Source organism: Myotis myotis, unplaced genomic scaffold, assembly GCF_014108235.1.
Source record: "Myotis myotis isolate mMyoMyo1 unplaced genomic scaffold, mMyoMyo1.p scaffold_m19_p_15, whole genome shotgun sequence".
Classification (NCBI taxonomy): Eukaryota; Metazoa; Chordata; class Mammalia; order Chiroptera; family Vespertilionidae; genus Myotis; species Myotis myotis.
Genome location: NW_023416319.1, coordinates 18,212,713 through 18,234,145, shown reverse-complemented (window position 1 = coordinate 18,234,145; position 21,433 = coordinate 18,212,713). Strand labels below are relative to the sequence as shown.

The 21,433-nt window shown below is 41.1% G+C and overlaps 1 protein-coding gene across 2 annotated transcripts; it reads right to left on the bottom strand.

Annotated features, from left to right (window-relative positions):
• Positions 1 to 610: 610 nt before the first annotated feature.
• On the bottom strand, positions 611 to 20,230 carry LOC118669861 (cytochrome P450 2C44-like). 2 transcript variants are annotated; one of them, XM_036336351.1, is made up of 10 exons: positions 20,176 to 20,230; positions 19,108 to 19,372; positions 16,952 to 17,114; positions 14,792 to 14,941; positions 14,012 to 14,172; positions 13,337 to 13,513; positions 9,076 to 9,217; positions 7,667 to 7,854; positions 2,515 to 2,656; positions 611 to 1,241 (listed from the first exon to the last, which is right to left on the bottom strand). In XM_036336351.1, exons 1-10 carry the CDS (start codon positions 20,184 to 20,186, stop codon positions 1,060 to 1,062), a joined length of 1,581 nt encoding a protein of 526 aa, XP_036192244.1. In that variant the 5' UTR covers positions 20,187 to 20,230; the 3' UTR covers positions 611 to 1,059. The 2 variants fall into 2 exon arrangements, with proteins under 2 accessions (XP_036192244.1, XP_036192246.1); XM_036336353.1 differs by having other exon boundaries at positions 1,173 to 1,241; positions 7,726 to 7,854.
• Between the last annotated feature and the right edge of the window lie 1,203 nt (positions 20,231 to 21,433).

Genomic DNA, 21,433 nt, shown 5'->3' with positions numbered 1-21,433 from the left:
TTTGTGGCAGCTGCTGCTCACAGCTGGGCCACTGCTGGGATAGTTGCAGCTGTTTTCTGGTCACTGTTCTCTTGGGAATGCTCAGTCTTCCCTTGCAGCTCCTCTTGCTTTTCAACCACCAAATCCACCTCTCTCCTCTTTCTGAATAGGATGTGGCTGTGCAAAGTTTGACATCTTATGCAAGAAGGCTCTTTGAGCCTGGCCAGTGTGGTTCAGTGGTTAAGTGCAACCTATGAACCAAAAGATCACAGTTTGATTGCTAGTCAGGGCACAGGTCTTGGCTGCAAGCTAGATCCCAAGTAGGGGGCATGCAGGAGGCAGCCAATCAATGATTCTCTCTTGTCATTGATGTTTCTCTCTCTCTCTTTCTCTCCCTTCCTCTCTGAAATCAATATAAATATTTCTAAAAAAACAAAAGAAGCCTCTTGGAGCCCCATGCACATCAATAGTTGCAAATAGATGAGGGTGGTGTAGGGAGAGATTTGTGATAGGTTATTGTTTAATTTCATCTACGTATTTATCTTATCCTAAGTGTAGAGGGCCATAACTCATGGAAAGAAATGCTTGAGACTTGAAATAAAGTCAAACATACAAAGGAAATCTATTGTGGAAGTAAGGATTTATTTTGTGAATGTGGTGCAAATCCTATACATGCTTTCAATTGGAAATAGAAGTCACACACATAGGCTATTAGAGTAACGTCCCTGTTGTGAAAAACAGCAGAAAATCGGCATATGTGCAAAGCCGCAGAAAGAGCGAAGCCTCTACTAAATTGCTAATTATCCCCGACAAAAGCCTTGTGTGGGCCTGGTCTTGGTTCTGCTGACGCGTGGTTTATAAAGAACTGTACAGGGTATGAATACAGTGTTTGTGCCCTTGGCGTTTCCAGGACCCAGCTCCTTTTTGTCAAGGGATTGGCAGATTTAAACAAATGTCCATCAAGTTTTTAGTGAGTGGTGTTTCTGTCCTACACAGTATTTAAAATGAAGAGAAAGACTATTGGGGAGTAAGAGGAAAAGCAATTACTTTGAACCAAATTGTTAAAAGAGGAAAGTTCTTTCATCTAGGAAGAAGGCGCAGCTTGAAAGGCGGGGGAACGTTGAGAAGCCCAGTAACAAGGGGCTTGATCTCTAGTTCCCTGGGCTCCACCAGGGGCTCCAGGGAGAAGTTTTGCAGGATGGTGGTGAGGAAGAGGAACAGCTCCACGCGGGCCAGGCCCTCGCCAACACAGGCCCGTTTCCCTGGAAGGAGGAGACATCCCCATTAGTTCCCTCCAAATGCAAATACAATAAATAGCTCATATTCAGATACAATGTGCCAACCAAGACAACCAATACAATATGCCCCTAAGAGCCATGGAAAACACTGATCAGAAAAGGGGATTTTATCAAGTGCCAGAAGCCAATTATTTGTCAGTATATATCAAAACTCTCTCAAGAAATGTTTGCTCTTTAATTGGGTTGTTCTCCTTCTGGGTATTTAGCCATAGGAAAGAGAGATGCATCTATTAGGATGTCACTTGCATTGTTATTTATGATATTGATGAGTCAGATGAAAAATGTATATGTATCTATAACAAAATAATGGAATAAATTCTTCTGCATTTCACACAATGAAACCTAAATATGTTAATGTGGAAGATTATTTAACACCACAGTCTGTCTTTTATCACAACAAACTGAGTGAAAATAAATGATGAAAGATTGTACAGAATGAACCAAATTTTATTTTTAAATATACATCTATTATGTATACTTAGACAACAGTGGTTATCTCTATAGAGTAAATGGCAAATAATTTTTATTTTTCTCTTTTTTTTTGCTTTTCTGCATTTTCCATCTTTTACATTGAACACGTATTATCACTGTAATTAGAAACAAAACATCTTAACTGTTATTTGTTAAATACTTAGCAAATGATTGAATAAGATAAGGAAAAAGAATGTGTGCTGACCAATCCTAAGTTGTCTTTATAACCTTATGGGAAATAGTAACTGGGAGCCAACCAGCTCTTGAAAAGAGGCAAGGGTATGTGGGGCTCAGGTTTCAGAGGGGAAGGAAAAATACAAAGTTGGCAAGTCTCTTTGATGGCCTCCGGCTCTAAGAATCAGAAAGTTAATAATCATTAGTAATTTTAAAAGAAGAAAAAAACTTGTACATTTGTTTTGGAAAAGTCAATATTACAAAGGGGAAAGCAACAGAAAAGAGTCTGCAAAAGCAAGTCCCTTTGTCATCTGGTAACATGTGGCATTTGAATTGGCTTGACTTTGGTTTCTTTAAAAACTGGCATTATACTCAGTTACCCAACAACAAAACAGTCCCTGGGTGACTTCTCTAATCCTACTGGTGCACAGACTGAAGTGGCTCCAGACAGTTACACAGAAACTGTAACAGTTTCACATGATCAACTTCGCTATCATCCAGGGATTACTTAGTTATGCCAAAATCTCAGCGAAGCTAAAAAGTTGTCCGAAATGTGCAGGCGTATGGTGTGGATGGATTTACTTGTATTTACCAAGGGAAAAGGGTATGAAGTAATCTGTTTTCCTGAGGCTGCCATTTTTATCCAAAAAGTGGCCTGGGTCGAACGTCTCTGGATTGGGGAACTCCTTGCAGTCCAGCAAGACTGAAGACAATAATGGAAACACTGTGGTGCCCTGGAACCAGAAAAGAGAGAGGGATTGTACTTGATCGTGCCTATCCTTGATCCATTAACAAGGCTGACACTCCTAATTAGTGGATGGAATAGGACTGAGCACTCTTTTTTTTTTTTTTCTTTTTTTATTTATATATTTATTTTTTTATTTTTTATTTTTTTAATTAAATCTTTATTGTTCAGATTATTACATTTGTTCCTCTTTTTTCCCCCCATAACTCCCCTCCTCCCAGTATCCGCCCCACCCTCCGCCCTCACTCCCCCTCCACTGTCCTCATCCATAGGTGCACGATTTTTGTCCAGTCTCTTCCCGCATCTCCCACACCCCTTTCCCCCCCCAAGAATAGTCAGTCCATTCCCTTTCTATGTCCCTGATTCTATTATAATCACCAGTACATTCTGTTCATCAGATTATTTATTCACTTGATTCTTAGATTCACTTGTTGATAGATGTGTATTTGTTGTTCATAATTTGTATCTTTACCTTTTTCTTCTCCTTCCTCTTCTTAAAGGATACCTTTCAGCATTTCATATAATACTGGTTTGGTGGTGATGAACTCCTTTAGCTTTTTCTTATCTGTGAAGCTCTTTATCTGACCTTCACATCTGAATGATTGCTTTGCTGGATAAAGTACTCTTGGTTGTAGGTTCTTGGTATTCATCACTTTGAATATTTCTTGCCACTCCCTTCTGGCCTGCAAAGTTTCTGTTGAGAAATCAGCTGACAGTCGTATGGGTACTCCCTTGTAGGTAACTGACTTTCTTTCTCTTGCTGCTTTTAGGATTCTCTCTTTGTCTTTTGCTCTTGGCATTTTAATTATGATGTGTCTTGGTGTGGTCCTCTTTGGATTCCTTTTGTTTGGGGTTCTCTGCGCTTCCTGGACTTGGAAGTCTATTTCTTTCACCAGGTGGGGGAAGTTTTCTGTCATTATTTCTTCAAATAGGTTTTCAATATCTTGCTCTCTCTCATCTCCCGGCACCCCTATAATTCTGATGTTGGTACGCTTGAAGCTGTCCCAGAGGCTCCTTACACTCTCTTCGTATTTTCGGATTCTTTTTTCATTTTGATTTTCCGGTTGGGAGTTTTTTGCTTCTTCGCATTTCAAATCTTTGACTTGATTCTTGCGCTCCTCTGTTCTGCTGTTGAGAGTCTGTATAATATTCTTTATTTCAGTCAGTGTATGCTTAATTTCTAGTTGGTCCTTTATCACAATTAGATTTCTTGTACAGCTCATTAAGTTTATCAGCAGTCTCTAGTAGACTCTTGAAAGACCTCAAAAGTGTGGTTTTGAATTCTATATCCAGCAGCCTGCTTTCTTCCCGTTCTGTCATTTGTGTCTTGTTTCTTTGTCTCGGCATTTTTTATGCTTCGCTGTGTCGATAGAGTGGCTTTCTGTGCTAAGTGTCCCAATTACCTGAGGTAGACACTCTTGGTGCACCCCCTTGTGGTTTTGTGCGCAGTCTTGTTGTAGCTAAGCCTTGATTGTTGTAGGTAACACTGGGAGGGATTAGACCTCCAGGCCAACTGGCTGTGAGAATCAGCTGTGTCTGCAATGGGAGAATTCATGTCATGGATCTCTAGGGCGGCGCTAATCTAGCCTCTGCCTGAGGCTATCCCGCAAATGCCTCAATGCAGGGCTTGGGTGGGGCGGGTCCCAGGGGAACAGCAGGGCGGGTCGAGGGAGCAATTATGGCTGCTCTCAGTCCCATCCCCAGAGGCTCTGCCTCTCAGTGTCCCAGCAACCACTGCAAACCTCGAAGAAAAAGCTGCCCTCGGGTTCCAACCAATGCCAGACAGTCCCGCTTCTCCCGTTTGAGTCTGGGTCCCCAGAGACTCGCCCAGAACTGGAGCTCAGAGCCTGAGACTCCATCCTGATTGAAACAGACAACAGTGCCCTCGGCTGCCAGCCCGCTCCATGCGCACCTGTGCACCTTAGTATTTCACTTCTGCACTGCGCCTCCTCTGAGTCTCGGTATGCTTTTCTCTTTCCTTCTAGCTGTGGAATTTCCACTCAGCCAGCCTTCCTGTGGTTCTGGGTGATGTCTGTTCCGTCTTTTAGTTGTATTTTTGAAGTGGTTGTGCGAGGCAGCAGTCTCCAGTGTTTACCTATGCCGCCATCTTGGTTTCCCCCAGAAATAAAGGAAGTTTTAAAGTCCTTTGTAAATGAACATTTGGGGGTTTCCCAATCTTCAAGTATCACAAATATTGCTGCAATAAATATTCTTATTTTATAGAAAGTACACAAAGGATAAATTCCTAGTAGTGGGACTACTCTTCAAGTTGTATGTGTGTTTTGAATTTTAATAGGTATTACCACATTGTCTTCTATAGAGGTTACACCAATTTATACCATTAACAAAATTATATGCTTTTTTATACCCTGCCAACATATTATAAGTAAAAAAAAATTTCTTTAGAATTATAATTTTCATTATATTTCATTGTGTGAGTATATTTTTACACATTTAAAAACCATTTGTAAATATTTTTACTCAAATTTTAATTTTGTTTTTCACGTTCTGCATCTGTTGGTTTTTGGGTTTGTTCAAACTGACTGTAGGAGTTCATTTTATTTTTCAGTAATTAGTCCTTTCCTCTTATGAACCATGCAAAATTTTCTCTCAGTTTGTGATTTATCTTTTCACTTTATTTTTCCAGGCAGATTTTTCTTATTTGCATATAGCCAAATTTATCGATTTTTAAATACAGGGCCCTCTTACTCCTCTTTTCTTGGTGTTGGGAGTCAATGTTAGAAGTCTTTTAGAACTCTGAAATTCTAAAAAAAAAAAGTCATCAGTTTTATTCCTAGTACTTCTAAAGTTTAATATTCTATGTGTGGATATTTGAGCCACCAAGAATAAAGTTTCATGTAAGATATGAGGCAGGGATCTGTTATTATTATTTTCCAACTCCCCCAAGAGTTTTCTCACCTCTGTTGAATATTCCATATTGTCCCTCTAAGGCAGTGGTTCCCAACCTTCCTAATGCAGCAACCCTTTCATACAGTTCCTCATGTTGTGGTGGCCCCCAATTTCATTGTTACAAATTGAACATAATGAAAGCATAGTGATTAATCACAAAAACAATATGTAATTATATATGCGTTTTCCGAGGGTCTTAGGCGACCCCTGTGAAAGGGTCGTTCGACCCCCAAAGGGGTCACGACCCACAGGTTGAGAACCGCTGCTCTAAGGGGAAGACACCTTCATCAAGTATGAAGTTTTCATGTATCATTAAGTTTATTTCTAGACTTTATTCCTTGATCTGTCTTTTCAGGAAGGTATATTACACTGCTTTAATAACTGTGACTTTGTATTACATTCTAACATTTGGTAGGACCTATCCCTGATTATGTGGGTTTTTTTTTCCATATCAAATTTAGGATCTGCTAGCTTAGTTCCAAGAAAATCTGGTAGATATTTTCATTGAGATCTCATAAATGTATACATTTTTTGATTTGGGGATAACTGCTACTTTTCTACCCAAATGCAGAATAAATCTTGTAATTTATTCAATTTATATCTCTCATTAACATTTCAGTTTTCTTTTTATAGATCTTGAATGCTTTTGTTCAGTTTATTCCTAAATATTTTATTCTTGTTTTGATTAATGAAAACGCATCTTCATTATATTTTTAAAATCATTTTTATTTTATATAGGTGGCAATCGATTTTTTTAAATAATAAATTTGTACCTAACCACTGAATAATTCTGTTTTTGCAATTGTGCTTTGGCTAAGTTTCTTTTAATTCCAGGTATAATTATATCATTTACAAAGTTGCTTCTTTGTTTGGAATGTTTTATCTCACTATTTTTTTCTAATTCTACTTGCATAATATAAGTACTGGTAGATAGCCTTGTTTTATTCCTACTTAGGAATGCTTTTAATCTTTCATCAATAAGCATGATTGGGAAATTCGTTTTTTTTTTCTGGCTAAAGAGATATTCGTCTATTCCTCCTTTATTAAGGGTTAAAAAATAAAAATGAAGTACAAATAGGCAGTTATAAATAGTTACAGAAATGTAAAGTACAGCATAGGGAATATAGTCAATAAAATTGTCTTAACTATGTATGGTACCAGGTAGGTCCTGAAACTAATATAATATTAAATGTCAATTATAATTTGAAAATAATTTTTTAATTAAAATGGCCATTGAATATTATCAAAAGTATTTTCTGTACAAATGAGATTATCATATGATTTTTCTCCTAAATTTTATTTATTTATATGGCAAATTTTATTAAACTAGATTTCCTGGTGTTAGACCATTCCTGTGTTCTTAAGGATCTCATTTGTTGGTTATGTGGGGTTTGTAATGTGATGCTAGACTTAATGTACTAATACACGTTTGCATTGATAGTTTTAAGTAAGATCGGTGGCTGTTTTGTAGTATTTTTATTCTGTTTTGCAATATTTTGATCAGGTTGGCACCTTTTCTTCCTCTTCTATGCTCTGGAACTATTTAAATGTAAAACTGAAGCCCCTAATCACTACAGGAGATTGACTATATCCCTAGTGAGCATGTAAGTTTTGGTAAGTGCTAAGTGCCCTACAAATGTTAACTGTCAGGAGCAGCAACATCTCCAATGGCCAAAACATAAACTTCTGGGAGGAGAACATTTGGGTTAAAGAAGATCGACACTGGCTTAATTACCTTAGAGCTACAGACACATTTTCCACTTCCCCCCTTTTAAAATCTAACCTGAGAAATCAGATTGCAGTTCCCGTGAGATTCTCGTTAATGGAAATCACTGCTCCCAACTACATCCTATCTGAGAGCAGGAGGGGCCTGGGAGCCCCAGGTCAGCCCCCCCATTCTAGGAAGGCAGAGGCCGGCTGCAGAGCTACAGAGTGACCGGAGGGTGCACTGCGTGCAGTGACAGGTTTCCAACCACGGCCATCTGACTGACTGCTCTCTTCCTGCAATAGAACGGAGAGCCTCTCACGGGCCCACTGAGGGACCGCACCACCCCTCCTGTCCCAGTCCGTTTTCCCAGACACATCTAACCTTGGGGATGACATATTGTCTGAATTTCGTGTCCTTGGTCACGGCATGTGGTACATTACATGGAACAAGGGTGATGTATCTTTGTATCTCATTCAGCACAGCCTCTGTGTAAGGCATCTTCATCTTGTCCTTCAAGGAGGGCCTCTGGTTGTGTCCAATCACACTGTCAATTTCTTCATGAACTTTGGCTGCAGAGACAGGAATCATGAATGCCACTCAAGAGATGTGTTCCCTGGGTACCTGGGAATTACCTGAAATGCTTGCCATGTGCAGCAGAACATGGCCTAGAAAAGGTTCCCAATGTCAAAGACTTGTTGTTAAACAGCCCATTGCTCTGCTCCTGATGGAATTTCTCTTTAAAAAAAAATATATATATATATATATATATATATATATATATATATATATATATATATATTATTGATTTTTTACAGAGAGGAGGGGAGAGGGATAGAGAGTTAGAAACATTGATGAGACAGAAACATCGATCAGCTGCCTCCTGCACACTCTGTGCTCGCAACCAAGGTACATGCCCTTGACCGGAATTGAACCGGGGACCCTTCAGTCCGCAGGCCCACGCTCTATCCACTGTGCCAAACCAGTTATTGCTGGAATTTCTCTTTTCTATTTTGCTGTAAATGCCAGAGACTTGCTGAAGGAAACATAAAGGCTGGATTAACTATGTTCTCAACCTCCTGCCTTCATTGGTTTGTTCTCATGTACGGGTGAGGCAAGGACCTTTGCAGCAGGGATTATGGCTGAGCCCATGATTCCTGGCAAAGCAGCTGTAGGGGCACATGTTTGATCCTCATTCTATCGGGAGCTGCTTCTTTGTCACCTTCATCCAGTCTCCTTCTAGTTTTGTGGGGATGGTAAATACCATTTTGTTGAGCAGCATAAACACTGGCTTTATAAGGCCTGTGCTCTGAGAATGCGCTTGAGAAAATCAACCAACCAACATTTCATCTTTGACTGTTGTTATATCACAGCTAAAAATCCCCTTTGGGAAATCTGGTCCGTCTGCAAGTTGGGAAAACAGAGGCCTGAAAGATTAAATGACTTGTCTGAGGTCACACAGCCAGCATTGACAGGCCTAGGATAAGCACCCAGCATCGTGACTCATGGGTCCCTCATCTAACGAGGGCTTACTCTTTGGCATTGAACCTCATACATAAGACTCAGGATACAGAAGTTCCTCTGCTTCCAGTTTAAACAACAGCCTTTCAGTTCTCAAAGGTGCTTCTTCCTTATCAGCATTACTAGACAGAGTTCTAATCTACAAACGCAAACCACATACATGGCCATTTGCATGGTGCTCTGAAAGGGGCCCAGAGAAAGCGAAGAAGTCATGGTCAGCAGTGTCTTCCCACCCTTGCCTCGTGCCCTGATCACTAAAATGCTTGCTGTACCTTGCACCTCTGGATGTTTCATGAGGAGCAGGAGCCCGTATCTCAGGGTGGAACTGGTGGTCTCTGTTCCTGCCACAAACAAGTTGGATCCACAGACTGCCAAGTTCTCCAAGTCAAATTCAGACATGGGGTTGTGTTTCTCCTGTAGGTGGGAGAGTTAATGGCTATAGGAGTTAAAAAGAAGGCAATGGCTTATCAGAGCTCCATAATCACACACCTTTACTAGTAATTGGCTTCATTTTTTTTGCACTGTCATGCAGTGTATAAAAAAAAAAAATCGGTTGTGGATCAACACTCCAAGGTTCAATCCCAGGTTAGTCAATGAACAGAAGTGCGCCTTTGGCAAGTTACTTTAATCTCTACTCAGTTTCATAATCTTTGAAACGGAGATAAAAAAAAAAAATAGAACATGCTCCATAGGCTTATTATAATGATGAAAAGAGTTAATTCGTGGGTGGAAACTCTTGGAACTATGCCTCAAATATACAAATACTCAGTGAACGGTATCTGCTTTTATTATATTTAATGAAAAAGACCAGATGATAAACTCTATGCAAACACAATGTAGAGAAAGCACTGATTTATAACTGGTCTGTTTCCTTCACTTACACTGACTTAGATGCTTTTGGCCCCACCTACTCCAATATAATGATGATTGTCAATTCATCATTATAATGGAATTTCTAATATGAAAACTACTTGTAGGACATTTCCACTCATAATTTTAAAAATATATTTTATTGATTTTTTACAGAAAGAAAGGGAGAGGAAGAGGGATAGAGACTTAAAAACATCAATGAGAGAGAACCATCGATCAGCAGCCTCCTGCACACTCCCTACTGGGGATGTGCCCGCAACCAAGGTACATGCCCTTGACCATAATCGAACCTGGGACCCTTGAGTCCGCAGGCTGACACTCTATCCATGGAGCCAAACCAGCTAGGGCTCTCATAACTTTTTACATGGGGTCTACAAAGTGTTTAGACAATAAATTGATCCAGGGCTTAAAAATAGTGAGTGAGCTTCCTATTTTAAAATGATTCTAGTAAAAATAATAGGGATTAAGTCTTTGTGGATGTAGCCTGCACACCTGGCATAAAAATGGGCACTAAACATTTGAATGTTTAATGCTATTACACTAGTTAATAAAATTTCTAAGGGGAAACCAAGATGGCAGCATAGGTAAACACCGGAGTTTGCTGCCTCACACAACCACTTCAAAAATACAACTAAAAGACGGAAGGGACATCATCCAGAAGGCTGGCTGAGGGGAAATTCCACAACTAGAAGGAAAGAGAAAAGCATACCGAGACTCAGAGGAGGCGCAGTGCGGAAGTGAAATACTAAGGTGTGCAGGTGCGCGTGGAGCAGGCTGGCGGCTGAGGGTGCAGTTTTCGTTTTCAATCAGGAGGGAGTCTCAGGCTCTGAGCTCCAGTTCTGGGCGAGTCTCTAGGGACCCAGACTCATACAGGAGAAGCGGGACTGTCTGGCATTGGTTGGAACCCGAGGGCAGCTTTCTCTCCGAGGGGCTTGCAGCGATTACCGGGACACTGAGAAGCAGAGCCTCTGAAGGCAAGACTGAGAGCACCCATAACTGCTAGCCCCGACCTGTTGATCCCGTGGGACCTGCCCCGCCCAAGCCCTGCAGGGAGGCTTTTGCTGGATAGCCTCAGGCAAAGGCTAGATTAGCACCTCCCTAGAGATCCAGGAGCCAGGAAGCCCAGAGGTCAGAGTGGGACCACCCAGTTTGCAGCTCCATGGAACCATAAAGGACACACACAGGGGTCATACTCAGTGAGCACCAAAGCCCCATTGCAGCAAGTCTTGCTGTAGAGGGGGGTCTCCAGCACAGAAGTTCTCCCACTGCAGACACAGCTGATTGGCCTGGAGGTCAATTCCTCCCAGTGATTACAACAATCAAGGCTTAAGTACAACAAGACTGTGCACAAAGCCCACAAGGGGGTGCACCAAGAGTGTCTACCTCAGGTAATTGGGACACTTAGCACAGAAAGCCACTCTATCGACACAGCGAAGCATAAAAAATGCCGAGACAAAACAACAGGACACAAATGACAGAAATGGAGGAAAGCAAACTGCTGGATATAAAGTTCAAAACCACACTTTTAAGGTCTTTAAAGAACTGTCTAGAAGCCACTGATAAATTTAGTAAGACCCTCGAAAAGACTGGTGAGACTGCCAATAAATGAAGTGAGATCCTCAAGAAATCTAGTGAGACCCTCAATGTTGTGATAAAGGACCAACTAGAAATTAAGCATACACTGACTGAAATAAAGAATATTATACAGACTCCCAACAGCAGACCAGAGGAGCGCAAGAATCAAGTCAAAGATTCGAAACGCGAAGAAGCAAAAAACACCCAACCGGAAAAGCAAAATGAAAAAAGAATCCGAAAATACGAAGATAGTGTAAGGAGCCTCTGGGACAGCTTCAAGCGTACCAACATCAGAATTATAGGGGTGCCGGGAGATGAGAGAGAGCAAGATATTGAAAACCTATTTGAAGAAATAATGACAGAAAACTTCCCCCACCTGGTGAAAGAAATAGACTTCCAAGTCCAGGAAGCGCAGAGAACCCCAAACAAAAGGAATCCAAAGAGGACCACACCAAGACACATCATAATTAAAATGCCAAGAGCAAAAGACAAAGAGAGAATCCTAAAAGCAGCAAGAGAAAGAAACCCAGTTACCTACAAGGGAGTACCCATAGGACTGTCAGCTGATTTCTCAACAGAAACTTTGCAGGCCAGGAGGGAGTGGCAAGAAATATTCAAAGTGATGAATACCAAGAACCTACAACCAAGAGTACTTTATCCAGCAAAGCAATCATTCAGATGTGAAGGTCAGATAAAGAGCTTCACAGATAAGAAAAAGCTAAAGGAGTTCATCACCACCAAACCAGTATTATATGAAATGCTGAAAGGTATCCTTTAAGAAGAGGAAGGAGAAGAAAAAGGTAAAGATACAAATTATGAACAACAAATACACATCTATCAACAAGTGAATCTAAGAATCAAGTGAATAAATAATCTGATGAACAGAATGAACTAGTGATTATAATAGAATCAGGGACATAGAAAGGGAATGGACTGACTATTCTTCGGGGGAAAGGGGTCTGGGAGATGCGGGAAGAGACTGGACAAAAATCATACACCTATGGATGAGGACAGTGGAGGGGGAGTGAGGGCGGAAGGTGGGGTGGGAACTGGGTGGAGGGGAGTTATGGGGGGGAAAAAGAGGAACAAATGTAATAATCTGAACAATAAAGATTTAATTTAAAAAAATAAAAATAAGAAAATAAAATTTCTATATTCCTATATATTTAAATTATTTTCATTGCTGATTATTTTTGGTGGGTTTTTAATACCACTGATTTTTAAATTTGAGGAAAGTACTAGCGTACTTGTTTTTAAATTCGCTTTATTTTTAAAACTCTGAGTCGTTTTTTTTTCACTCAGTTTCTTTATACTATGTCCCTTCTATTCATTTCAAAATGGACTTATGTCTGCATGTGGAAATCCAAATTTTTTGGCACATTGTCATTTCCTACCTATAGTCCTCACTGTCTTTATTTGGAATCAAGAATGTTAAGTATTTAAAACTCCCTCAACAAGAGAAAGTTCAGTTCATTTTTGTTGTTATTGTTGTTTTAAACATTTTTAATGATTTTTAAAGAGAGAGGAAGGGGGAAAGAGAGGGAAACATCAACGTGAGAGCAAAACATTGAGCCTGAAACCTGGGCATGCGCCCTGACCGGGAATCCAACCAGCAGCCCTTCAGTGCATGGGACAATGCTCAACCAACTGAGCAATACCAGCCAGGACAGTTCAGTTAGTTTTTAAAAGTCTTTGCTGATGAAGAGCGTCAGGGAGAAAATGGAAATGTTAACATATATTTTATTTATGTTCTACTTATTATTTCAGTAACTAGGATGAATTTCACTGTTTTATTTAATTCTTAGCATAAGCCAAATCTATTATGCAATAAGATTATAGAGATTTAATATTAACTTAATTTAAAACAGAGTGAAACAAACCTTATAGGAAAGCAGAAACACTTCAAAAACACTTCTATCGATAGTTATCTTACAGGAAAATAGATGTGGAGAGGAAGTTCTATTATTACTGATAATAGTGTGCCCCATTGCCATAACAATCAAGAATTCCCTCCATGGTGTGACTGTGCTCTCATGCACTCCCATGGGAGGGTAAGATGCAGTGCTGGGGAGACGGTGCATACAGTACCTGCTCCATCTTGCTGAGGAAACAATCGATGTAGTCTCGAGGGCTATTCTGATCCAGGGACTCCTGATGCTCCTTCACTTTTTCCAGAATGAAATTTTTAACATTTGAGAGCCTTTTGGAAAATGCTCTGTGCTCTCCAGGGAGATGCTTTATGAGTTTTGGCCACAGATTGTACATCTGAAAGTCAGGGGGGAGGGGAGAGACGCTGGAAATTCAGTTTGTGAAGAGGGACCAGAGCTCCTGAATGGGCTGCCTAACCCCCTCTGTGGTCTGGCCAGACAAAATCCCTTCCTCCAACTTCCAAGCAGAAGAGAAGGGAGGACAATCACGACATATAGGAGAGCGACCCTGCCCGTCTCCTTGCTCGTCCCAGCTTTGGCCAACCCCTGAGTCATACAGGAGAGAGTGGCACAAGGCCCTGAAAAGAAACCCAGGCAACTGAGAATGTTTTATCTGTCCTCTTTTGTGTGAGTAAAGCCATAGAGGCAAGCAGAGGGCAACCCTCCAATGGTGCTGGGATAACTGCCATTGCACTCATTCACTTGACATACGTGGAGGGAAGGTGACAGTGAATGCTGACATCAACCCTTGTTCCTGGAATAGGTGAGCTCATAGCCCTTTACTCAGCCTGGACCAATGAGATCAACCACCGTACAGATGCAGCCTCGGCCTTACCTGGTTCCATCGAGAGCTTAATTTCTTAAAATTTTCATTTAACAAACGCATCAGGTAAAGTAACTTCTCATCGTCGTACTGGAAACGCTCGTTGAAGAGGGTGGAGCAGATCACATTGCAGGGAGCAAGTGAAAGGATCAAAGTAGGGTCAAAGGGCTGAGCTGACATGAGAAATGAACAACTCTTAACATTTAGGATTTTCATCAAGAACAGCACCTTCTTCCTGCTCAGACTTATACGTAGGATGGATTTCCTCTAAACGTCCCCAGATTAGGATGTAAACACCTTCTAATAATGCTGACACTAGACAGTATTACACTATGCTACTAATAATATCGATTATGTTATTATAGGAATACAGTACTTTCATAGTCATAAGAGCAACAAATGATATTATAGAGCATGTACACGCTGGATACTGTGTAACTGTCTCGCAAACTACATTACTGAACTCTCATTTGGAGGTTTGACTTTTTTAGCTCCATTTTTCAGATGTGGAAAGTGCATCTTAGAAAAGTTAAGAAACTTGTCCAAATTTCCATGTCCAGTAAGTGCTGAGGTTGGGAAATGAGTCCAGACTAAAGGACGTGAGAGTCCTACCTGAAAGCTCTGTATCACTTTCTCCCACCCCTTTTCCCAGCCAGCTCCCTGTTAATAGAGCAGGTTGTGGGCCACGGAGTGATTCCGAAAGGAGGTGCTTTGCCGGGGGTGGGGTGGGGGGTGGGGGCGGTGTGTGCAGGACGTCCCCTTGCCCCCAAAGGGCTGATCAGTGGGATTCACCCTCTGTCTTTCTGAGCTCCTCCACCAGGAACTGGGCTTCCTCCTGGACCCTTTCCTCAATGCTCCTCTTCCCCATCCCGAAGTTCCTCAGGGTCATGAGGGAGAAGCGTCGCATCTGCTTCCACGTCTCTCCATTGCTGAAAAGGATTCCTAGGGAAAGCAAGGAGCGGGATTTTCCTCAAAGCTGATCTCTTCCCAGGGCCCCTTGGCAGGGATTCAGCAAATGGCAATTGAAAAGCACAACCTATTCGGGGTTTGGGTGAAATATTTGTCACAAAGAAAAGAAAACCTATGCTCTGGCCAACAGGAGGCAGAAACGATGGGACGGGGCAGGGGAATCCTTGGCCAGGGGACAACATTCCCAAACGTGGGAAGAGCCCTCTGTCTGGTTTTCTTAAAAATGGTCAAAAGTGGCGCATGTTCTCACAGACTCCTTTCCTGGGTGTCTGTTTTTATACTTCATACGCCTCCAACGTGTGGTGTCGTTCTCGCTGTGATTTTCTCTGAGAGGATAAGCAAAGCAAAGCAATATGGGATTTAGGATCTTATTCTTCTGTGAATTTACTATGATGAATGTTAGCCTCATCTGAATAAGACGAAGAAAGGAGCAAAGGAACCCCATATGTTCCATACCGATGCGTTCTAATTTCTTCCTCTGTAGAAAACCTGTTACTTAGTCTGAACTTCATATTTCTCCTGATGCACCATCAGTTTCATCAGCATGTTGTATCCTCTCAAAAGTCAATGCCTGTTGCCAGCTGCTAACTGATCTAAGCAAATGACCTAAGACTGAACATCAAAACACAAACCAACACCTATTTAAGGACTACGAATCCGAAGATGTGACCTATGCGTGAGTATCACACGGGTTAAACAAAAACATCGTGACCTGTGCCCATCACACAGAGGATCAATAAAAGCTGCCATAACTACAGAGCAGGCGTGGAGAGTGGCACTAATGACTGACAATTTGACTGTATCTCTCGGACTGAAGTTTGGTCAAAAGGAGGGAATTGTTAATAAAAGAAATACAGGCCGAAATGGAGTCACTTTGCTAAGCCAGTCACCAAACCAAAACTTAATAACCTGATTGCAGTTTCAGCCTCTCCCAGGAGAGGAATGTTTAACCAATCAGCACAGAATTTCCTGATCTATTCCAGCAACGTAATCTGCATGATAAAACTCCTGCCATTCCCTTTCTCCAAAACAGTAGACAACCTGGCCTACAAATAATTATTTCTTTCCTTTTGCTTTTAACTCCCCTCCCACATGCATCTATTAAAGCCTTCCATTTTGTACAACCTCTTAGAGGTCCTCCTCATATATATGGGGTGTTGTCCAATACATGAACAGCTTCATAAAACCAATTAGAGCTTCAACTTTCCTCAGTTGAATTTGGCTATTTAATGGAATTAAGTTTACATTTCTCTGGGACTTGCAATTTTATAATTTTAAGTGGTTTTTGAGGTATATAGTACACATATTTCTTTACATATATCAAGTATTACACAATAAAAATAAAAACAAAGATGGAGCTGGCTATGCCAGAAAGACCAACTATGGATTTAGAAGGTTGGGGTTTTGAACCAAAGGATATCAACTGATCCCTCAACTTTCAGGGAGTGGAAGGAACTAGAGATTGTAATCAATGACTCAGTCCATCATGGCCATGTAATAGCTCTGGACACCAAAGCCCAGGTGAGCTTCCTGGCTGCTGAACACATCAATGGGTAACATTCTCATTTCCAGGGAGAGGACACAGAAACAGAAGCTCTGCATTTGGGACCCTCTCAAACCGTGCCCTCAGTGTCTCTTCATTTGCATCCTTCATATGATAAAACTGTAATTACATGTTAGCACCTTCCTGAGTTCTGTGAATTATTTTACCAATTATTAAACCGGAGGAGGTCATGGGAACCCCGGAATTTTTCACCAGTTGGTCAGAAGTATGGGTGACCTGGGAACCCCTGAACTTACGGCTAGCCTCCAAAGTGAGCTCAGTGTTGTTGGGGAAAACGCCCTTAACCTATGGAGTCTGCACTAACTCAAAATTACATTGCAGCATTGTAGCGTCTAATCAGTTGCTTGGTGCAGATCAGACACTTAGTGTTAGTCATTTTTTGCTAAAGAAAATGAACCCACATTTTGATTTATACATACCATGTCCTTTTTGGAAATCTGAAATAATTGGAATAGGTCCTCTGCCCAGGAATTCATCGCCCTGATCAATCAGAGCTTCCTTCACCGCCTCATATCCATGCAAGACCACAGTGGGCGTGGATCCAACATACAACGTGTAAACAGGGCCGTACTCTTTGGCTAACTGGAAAAAAATTCAAGCAGGTACATAAACACTATTGCAAAATCTCTCCACTGGAGACTTGGGTAGAAATTAAGTAATAATGTATATATAACTTAGACTTTGCCCCATCCATTTCATTTTAGAAATTGAACCCAGGTTATAGTCATGGGTTCAGCCTTTCCTTCATTTATAATATGCAACCATTAAGCAAATATTTACTAAGCACCTGTACTGTGTCAGACCCTGTGTACAGCCCAGGAGCCCCCACTGAATTTAGAGTCTAGTGAAAATGACAGGCAGCAAATGATATTTGCAATACAAATTGAGCATAATTCTATGAAAGGGATAGAGTGCACTATGTTGGATGATAATGGGAAAACTTAACAAAACAGAGAGGTTAGGAATCTACGAGGAGGTAAGATTTAAGGTTCAACTAAAGATGAGAAGGAAGCAGCCAGGACATGAGATCGCAGGAAGCTCAGAAAGCAGATATGAAAAAGGAAGAAGCCTATACATTTCTGATAGCATTGTTCCAAGAAGAAAAAGAGAGTATCAAACTTCAGCGGGAAGGCAGGGGAGGTTTGCAGGGGTGGGGTGGGGGTAAGAGACCAACCAAAGGACTTGTATGCATGCATATAAGCATAACCAATGGACACAGACACTGGGGGGTGGGGCGGGTTAGGGCATATGCCAGGGTTGGGGGAGGCCAGGGGGAGGTCAATGAGGGGGCGAAAGGAGACATATGTACTACTATTTGTAATACTTTAAACAAAAAAAAAAATAAAACAGCCAACAATTGGGGTATAGTTTTTAAACACCATTCTGCTCTCCACTTCTATAAGTTTGAGTATTTTGCATCCCACATGTAAGTGAGATCACGCCGTATTTGTCTTTCTGTGTTTGATATATTACTTAGGATCATGTCTTCTAGGTTCATCCATGTTGTAAATAGCAGGATTTCCTTCTTTTAAGGCAGTGGTTCTCAACCTTCTGGCCCTTTAAATACAGTTCCTCATGTTGTGACCCAACCATAAAATTATTTTCCTTGCTACTTCATAACTGTAATGTTGCTACTGTTGTGAATCGTAATGTAAATATCTGATATGCAGGATGGTCTTAGGCGACCCTTGTGAAAGGGTTGTTCTACTGCCAAAGGGGTCCCGATCCACAGGTTGAGAACCGCTGTTTTAAGGCTAAATAATATTCGATGTGTGTGAGACAGAACAGGTGATAGATGATAGATGACAGATATCCCACATTTCCTTTATTTATCCATTGATAGACATTTAGGCTGTTCTGGAGAATATATTCTTGCACGATGAACTGCTGGTGATAATATCTTTTCTCATATTGGCCAAGGAATGAATGTCAGTCAGGGTAGCGGAGCTGGGCTGTCTCAGAGCGAGATGCTGGGGAGGGGAGTGGGGAACACGACACCTTCTCTAGATCATTTAGTGTAAAACAGACGCAACAGCAATAATCATATAGAACACTTGACACATTTTTCCATTTGCTGGGCTTGCCTTTTGGTGTTATATGCTGAAGGGATTGGAAGCCTTTATATTAAAGTAATTTCTGATTGCAGAATGTTCTTATGCACTGAAATCCAACCTATATTTCTGGTCAATATACCTCACTCCCTGCTTGCAAGTGTTCAGTCCAGAAAGAAAGAGGATATGTCTTGTAATACGAAGTAGACATTCCAAAGTGCCTTGGTGGTGAGTCAAACTAAGAATGACTGAAGCCCTACCCGTTTGGCTCAGTGGACGGAGCGTCGGCCTGCAGACTGAAGGTTGCAGGCACATCCCCGGCGGGGTGTGCAGGAGGCAGCTGATCATTGTTTCTCTCTCATTGATGTCTCTAGCTCTCTATCCCTCTTCCTTCCTCTCTGTATAAAATCAATAAAATATATTTTTTTAAAAAGGAAGATTGAGGGAGGAGAGCCAGCCTGCACTGGTCTCAGGTGCAGAGCCGGAAGGTGAAGATGGCCAGCCCCAGAATGAAACCCCCTTACCTTGCTGAGAGATGCAGGGATGTCCTTCAGGTTTAGCTGCATCAGATTCCCAATGATGGGCAGGGGAGTGGGGCCCGGTGGTAGCCGTCCCCATTTGCGACCTTCTTTCCACACCCAAAGGAAAACCAGGCAAATGACAAAAATAATAAAAACAGGAGTCGTGGCTCCCAGCAGCTCCATCTCCGCTACTTGATGTGAGGAACTGCCCGAGTGCTTGTTAGGAGGCAAAGTCTTCTGCAGGGGTGTGACTTGGCAGTTCTTGGATCTGGGGGGAAAAAAACAAAAAACCACCAAGCAAACGAATGGACATAACAAACCCCTGGAAATTGACTTTGGCTTTATTTACTCTGCTGAAGCTTGAGCTCAAGACTCATGAGCCCTCCCTCTCGTTAACAAAATCTGCAACTTTGGATTTTCTAAGCATGTCCATGGCATATACTTTTCTTCTTACAGCACTGCTGACTAATTAACTATAAAGTTGCATTTATTTTTTAGAACTTTCTGAAACTGTTCAAATAATTGAATTGATAAATTTGAAAAAAAATAGATCATATATCCTGAGGTCTGATTTGGAAAAACAGAACTGTCAGAGTCGTCCTCCTCAAACGTAATTTTTTTATCACGATTCTCATCAGTTAAGAGTCTACTATGTCCATCAGCAGATGATGGATAAAAAGAAGGTAGTATATATACATACAATAAAATATTAGTCACTTTTAAAAAGGGATGAAGACCCATAGCCGGTTTGGCTCAGTGGATAGAGCATCCGCCTGTGGCCTGAAGAGTCCCAGGTTCGATTCCAGTCAAGGGCACATGCCTGGGTTGTGGGCTCAATCCCTAGTAGTAGGGGGTGTGCAGGAGACAGCAAAATAATGATTCTCTCTCATCACTGATGTTTCTATCTGTCTCTCCCTCTCCCGTCCTCTCTGAAATCAATGAAATATATTTTTTAAAAAATGAAAAGGGATGAAGTTCTAAAATTTGCTACAGCATGAATGAACCTTGAAGACATGATACTAAGTGAAATAAGCCAGACACAAAGTACAAGTATTGTATGATAACACTTACATGATGTACATGAGACACTCAATTCATGGACATGGAAAGTGGACTAGAAGTTGCTAGGGCCTAGGGAGGAAGAAATGGAGTGTCAGTGTTTAATGGGTACAAAGTTTGTTTGGAATGATTAAAAAATTCTGGAGCCCGGCCAGTGTGTCTCAATGGTTGAGCATCGACCTATGAACCAGAGTTCACATACCTGGGTTGTGGGCTCAATCCCCAGGAGGCACGCAGGAGGCAGCTGATCAATGATGCTCTCATCAAAAATTGTGAATGGCCCTAGCAGGTTTGGCTCAGTGGATAGAGCATCAGCCTGTGGACTGAAGGGTCCTGGGTTTGATTCTGGTCAAGGGCACATGCTTGGGTTTCGGGTTTGATCCCCAGTGTGGCATGCAGGAGGCAGCCAATCATTATTCTCTCTCATCATTGATGTTTCTCTCTCTCTGTCCTTCTTCCTTCCTCTCTGAAATCAATAAAAATATATTTTAAAAATTGTGAATGCTCTTAATACCACTGAAATGTACATCTTAAAATGTTAAAATTGTAAATTTTATGTATATTTTACCACAATAAAGAAAAAGAAAACATTCACTAAGGTGATTTTTGAAAAATGTTCTCTCATTTGTATTTACATTTAAGATAATTAATCTTCTTCTTTGAAGTAAGTCTTACTATTAACAATAATGTTTATACATTATTTTATGGGTAATTTTTACTGTAATAAATCTCTTCCTAAAATCCAAGAAGTCTACTGTGGTTTTCTATTACTTATCATTACAAACATTAAATATGTATGAAGCACAAAAATTTATTAAATGGTTTTTTATCTTGTTTTCCACTTATTTCAGGGCCACCTCTCTGTATTTCTCACAACAGACTACAGAATTGCTCATTAGCCTGCATTCGTGGATCCATTAGCTTTGCGGCTTGTTAGCTTTTGTGGAGAACAGCCCCTGATGGGTTTGCACAGGGAGAACTCAGGCAGAGGTCATTAGTTTAAGGGCCTCTGATACGTTTCTGTATTCCTTCCAGCACCTTCTGTGGAACCTTTCCACTGATACTTTTGCTAAGTTGTTTCCAGGTATTCATTTGCAGACATTTCACAGTGAGGTAAATTATTGACCTGGAAATGTTTGGACAGTTAGGACTTTAATGTTGCTTTGGATGTTGAAAGTAGGTGAAGAAATATGGTGAGATGTTGGAAACATGTTGGGAAAGGACAGACTTAAAACAATGTAAGCATATCATTCCCTTGCTTAAACATCTT

Bases quoted from the DNA above. Each gene is read 5' to 3' on its own strand.
- LOC118669861 (XM_036336351.1), bottom strand. The intron at 17,115-19,107 runs GTAAGGGGGTTT...ATTTTTTTCCAG, and splicing joins TCCCTGCATCTCTCAGCAAG to TTAGCCAAAGAGTACGGCCC. The intron at 9,218-13,336 runs GTACTGTATGCA...TCCCACCTACAG, and splicing joins TCCTCAGCAAGATGGAGCAG to GAGAAACACAACCCCATGTC.